The following is a 4,949-nucleotide window of genomic DNA, read 5'->3' on the forward strand; positions in this document are numbered from 1 at the left end:
TATATATATATATATATATACATACATACATATATATATATATATATATATATATATATATATATATATATATATATACTTTGACATATATATTCTATATTATCAGTATTTCACAGTTTCTCTTAAAGATAAATTAACATTTAGATCACAAGTTTTTCACTTGCGCATAAATAGTTTTGCAAATAATCTGAACTTTTGAATTCTAGTAGAGGAAACTTTCAAGTTAATAGATGACTAATCTTCCGCGCGAATCTCATATCGTAGTCGCAAGATTCAGAGAAAAAATCATTAGGCAAAATTTACTCGAGAGTAACGATCTCATTCGACAACACGAGAAGCGTAACGGGCACATTTCTCTAAGAATAAACGTCTATGTTGATAATTAGAAAGTCTTAGCGTAAAAAGATTTGTTTTCGCCGTTGTTTGATTTTACATCTACATATACTTCAAATAGCTTCACCCACTACACTTCTTGCGATAATAAATACATTACCCTCATCAAGTGTGACTATCATGTGGAAGTGAAACACTTTTTGCGATGTGATGGCGCAGAAAGTGAAATCCTTTTTAGTCTGATTATAAATAATATATTTAGTCGGTGTATATTATTTTAATCTCTCTCTTTCTCGACGTAAGTGTCCACAATCTTGATAAATCACGTAATTTCTTCCTCTATAAATCTACACATAGTACAAAAAGTATAGAGATGTACATGGAACAGTTTCAAGAAGAATGTTCTGTTTTCATAAAATATTTTCTTGCACCTCAATCTTCAAGTTTAATCTTTACAACAAAGTTGTACGCTCATTCACCATTCACTGCGACCACGGAATTTTTTACATTTATTATAAATTTATAGTCTGTTCTATTATCTACTAATTCATTGTGTTGCAAAAAAATTATATGTGATACGTGACGACTGTATACGCGATATACAGTACAAATAATTATCTATTATAATTATGATTATCTTGTGAAGTTTTTGTGAATTATTTTATAGTTTTTTGCACTGGAGTTTCACATTGATAATATGCAAATTCTAAAAGAAAAATTTTCTCAACATTTGTATATGACCGATGTCATATGTTATCAGGAGCCATTTCTTCGATAGTAGCTCTACACATTGGACATTCAAATAACTGCTTCGAACAGGTTTGGCAAAATCCTCTGCGGAAACAAATTGGTCATTATATTCTTATAGAGTACTTGCTGCTGCATTATTATTCTCTCTCAATTAGATAAAATTATATTACCTATGTTCACAAGGCAGTAACCTCACCGATGCCCTTTGATCGAAGCATAATGTACAGGAATCCTCCCTAACGCTAAGTCTTCGCAATTGGTCTAGATATATGTGTCTAGGAAGTACAATTTTGTCTTCCGGTTTTAACGTAGCGTAGTCGTTAAACTTCTGAAATTCTCGATCAGTAGGTGGATACTTGAAAGGTGCATTTCCAAAGTTAAAAAGGCATTGCTGGAATGACATGAAACTAGCTGCTGCAAAGAATCCAGACCTAGGAAAGCCCATTAATGTCACTAATTCTTTCGCTTGTAAATATGCGGCGGAATTTGTGTTCTGTTTTAGATGCTTTAATATGTACACATACCTTACTGTTTTGAATACTTGGATGCACGGTTTAAGCGGTACACCGTTAATGGAAAATATAATTTCTAATCTATCTAAATCCAATAAGCAACCCAAGATATCACCGGATCTCCAGCATGGTCTGTCGTGAAATTTTTCACTTCGCGCATTATACCAAATCAGTCTACGACAGCCATCATAGGCCAAGGAAAATTCATCATCTCCTATACCATATCCCTCCTAATATTAAAAAGAAAAGGAGATTAAGTTCTCATGCACTTAAATGCAAAGACTGAAAATGCTTTGAAAACGTCTGATATAACTTAATATTATATGCTACGTTTAACATCTTTTAAAAAAAGACGAAAAATTATCTATATTATAAACGAAAATTGTTTACATGATTAAGAAACGTGCTGTTTTTCGTGGCCCATCCAATTTGCATTACTCCGGTGGTTATTATCAGCGTTTCGTAATACCATATCCCTTCATCCACTTGAAACGTACATCGTACACTTTCAAAGGAATACGCGTCGCATCGCGCCTAAAATGACGATAGATTATAAGCAACTTCAATACGTAAGGAGGATACGTTATGATATCGTTGAATATCTACCTCCAAACCATTAGGTGATATTTTCAGGTACTCGCTTACATCCTTTGTATTTAACATTACATTAATACCAGTCACATCGACCGAGTCATGGGAATACTTTCTACCTTCTATTAAAACTGAACAGAATAAAGATCAACATTGAGTACACCATCGTTAGTGCAGAATGTGGTGCAGCTAAATTACAAGATCTAATAAGATTATTATACTCACATAGGTTATCTAAACACCATTGTGCACAGAAACCAACTTGACGTCGCACATGATGTGTCTCTGTAGTCCACTTCTCCAATTCAAGCAGCGGATTCTGCTTTTCTGCCATAAGACGTTTCTTAATAGTTACCTTATTTTCACCTGTTAATATACAATATATGTTATGCACAATGTCTGTTAAAACTAATATATGTATATTTATCATTAAATTCTGCTCACTTGTCTGTGCAAACTTCTCTAATGCTATTAAAGAATATAACACTACATAAGGCTCGATATCTTCCCGCTGAAAAAAATAAAATCACATTGGAGAAGTATTTGACATACCGCTGGATGCTTCAGTGTGAACTATTTAGATAAAAATAACATACTAAGTTTGAAACAAGATAGTCTAAGGTGGCATCGGATAAAATTGCTATACTACTAGGTCCAGCCAGTTTCTCTGCGATGCAACCGAGTACTACACATATGTTGCGTTGCTGTGTGGCTGTAATTTGTATCTTTCCAAGTTTTTGTGACAATTGAAACATGTGTGATAATCGTAACACAGAGTCCTACAATAGCAAAAAATAAGTGTCACTACTAATCTCTCACTATGATTATTATTTGATATTGATGACTATTTAACATTTTTGCAATACAATGAATTAGTGCTAACCTTTGAAGGTAAAGGGCAATCGTCTAATAATAATATTATAACAGAAGGGCCCAATGGATTGTGCATTGGAACAACATTGACCATAGAACTAACTACTTGTATCCAACCATCTTCTTTGTCAGCAATAGCATTCAGTTTCAACATTGCCTGTGGTGGCTCATGATCACTGAATAGATCACGTAAACCAATGTTCATTAGATGGAACAAGTAGATGTACTGTCCATGTATCAATGAATGTCTTATACTCACTTATCTACTAGAGTGTCAAGACTTCCCAGTGTTTCTAATACAAGCTTATCAATGTTTGCTGATGTTGGAAACCTGAAGGAAGGAGACGCTGAGTCTCCAGATGAGTCCATACTTATGTTTGGTTCTGGTAGTATAGTATTTTGAGCCTCCGCATGATTGTTACTACCGTATGTCTCAAGTTCCTCTGGAGTATCCTTACACAAACAATTGCCCATTCCCACAAATTTCTTTTATAATTTCTTCAACCAGTTATTGCCTGACTGTCATCTAAGTTACATTTACAGAACAGTGATACAAGTGGACCATCAAATCTTGCATCTGACTAGGCTGAAAGCAAGACTTGAATAGTAAAACTTGTTTTACATTATATATACATATATATATATATATATACATATATATATATATGTGTGTGTGTGCGTGTGTTTAGATATATAATTAGATATTACTTACTCACCAGACAAGTGATACCATGATAAGTCATATCCCTTTATCATATACAGATGATATTATTATAGGCGTTTTTTATCTGCTTATCTATACTTCACGTCACTTTAATATCTTGTGATTAAATGCAAGTTAAACGCAGTGCATATATCCCGTTCGAGTTTCACTTATTAAAACTTGCTTGGCAGCTTGCAACTATATTTAATCATTCATCCTTCATTCGCGTAAGTCTATCAATAGAAAATTAAAAAGACCAAATGAGGATACGGGATGTGTTTCATAAACCAATGCACATAACTAGGCGTTTAATGCTACACACGCGTTTTTGCGAAGAGTGCGGTAATGTGTCGGGAGCTTCGATTTATAACCTCAAAAAGGCACAGTTCATAGCAACTAGCAGTTTTTTTAGAATCATACACCTAGAAATATCCGTAACATTCGATCGAGAATGGGAATTCAGTCGCATTTTGAGGTTATATTCTCCCTCGGAAAGAAGCAATTTCACCACACAGAAGAAAGCGAAGCATACAGCTCGGCTCATTCGACATTACTTTGCCAATCTCGCACTCGGCGGAAGAAAATGCTTTCTGCCCATTCTCCCACGTAGAGTGTTCAGAGGGATCCTTTCTAATACTTGATGTGACACGTTATCGAATTAGCCTGTAGTACATACACCCGTCTAGATTGTGTCGTTTTGCGTTCGGTGTGAGACGCACGCGTATGTACGCGATCGACGAGACCCATGATTTCGGCAGAATCGAAATCGCCTCCGCTCGCGCACGGACTATTGTCATTCGTAATTATCATAGTTGCGTTCACACAGCCGTGCTTATATGTCACGCGTACTCGCATAAATAAGCGACTATTCTTTTAATCCTTCCGAACAGAGACGGCAGAATTGTTCCCGAACGAACGGGAACGTCAGCGGACACGGTTTCGCACGTAAACATTTATCTGCATAACATTATTTTATCGCGACATTTCAATCGTTATAAACATCCGTGACATAATGCCTGCAACAAATATTCTCGAATGCATCCGCATTTAAGTGACGCGAGCGATATATATAGAATTTCGCAAGATGACGTGCACACCACGCCGACGAAATGTTTCGCTTTCGTTATTAAATATATATATATATATATATATATATATATATATATATATATATATATATATATATA

At 34.9% G+C, this 4,949-nt stretch overlaps 1 protein-coding gene across 4 annotated transcripts; it reads right to left on the reverse strand.

Annotated features, from left to right (window-relative positions):
- Positions 1-751: 751 nt before the first annotated feature.
- LOC116848935 (RING finger and SPRY domain-containing protein 1-like) lies at positions 752-4,782 on the reverse strand. Of its 4 annotated transcripts, none has more exons than XM_032825570.1 (12): positions 4,317-4,782; positions 3,776-3,995; positions 3,319-3,645; positions 3,070-3,235; positions 2,783-2,965; positions 2,631-2,697; positions 2,412-2,552; positions 2,202-2,317; positions 1,986-2,129; positions 1,608-1,825; positions 1,254-1,514; positions 752-1,167 (listed from the first exon to the last, which is right to left on the reverse strand). In XM_032825570.1, exons 3-12 carry the CDS (start codon positions 3,531-3,533, stop codon positions 1,080-1,082), a joined length of 1,599 nt encoding a protein of 532 aa, XP_032681461.1. In that variant the 5' UTR covers positions 3,534-3,645; positions 3,776-3,995; positions 4,317-4,782; the 3' UTR covers positions 752-1,079. The 4 variants fall into 4 exon arrangements, with proteins under 4 accessions (XP_032681461.1, XP_032681462.1, XP_032681460.1 ...); XM_032825571.1 differs by having other exon boundaries at positions 4,085-4,782; XM_032825569.1 differs by having other exon boundaries at positions 3,776-4,782.
- Positions 4,783-4,949: the final 167 nt, after the last annotated feature.

This window comes from Odontomachus brunneus, unplaced genomic scaffold, assembly GCF_010583005.1.
Source record: "Odontomachus brunneus isolate Ranch 3 - 2012 unplaced genomic scaffold, Obru_v1 Obru_scaffold_102, whole genome shotgun sequence".
Taxonomy (NCBI): domain Eukaryota; kingdom Metazoa; phylum Arthropoda; class Insecta; order Hymenoptera; family Formicidae; genus Odontomachus; species Odontomachus brunneus.

Excerpts from the sequence above, each read along its gene's own strand:
- LOC116848935 (XM_032825570.1), bottom strand. The coding sequence starts at position 3,533 with ATGGGCAATTGTTTGTGTAAGGATACTCCAGAGGAACTTGAGACATAC. Across the intron at positions 3,236-3,318 it reads CTTGACACTCTAGTAGATAA|TGATCATGAGCCACCACAGG; the intron begins GTGAGTATAAGA and ends TGATCTATTCAG. Across the intron at positions 1,826-1,985 it reads ACAGCACGTTTCTTAATCAT|GAGGGATATGGTATAGGAGA; the intron begins GTAAACAATTTT and ends TTTTAATATTAG.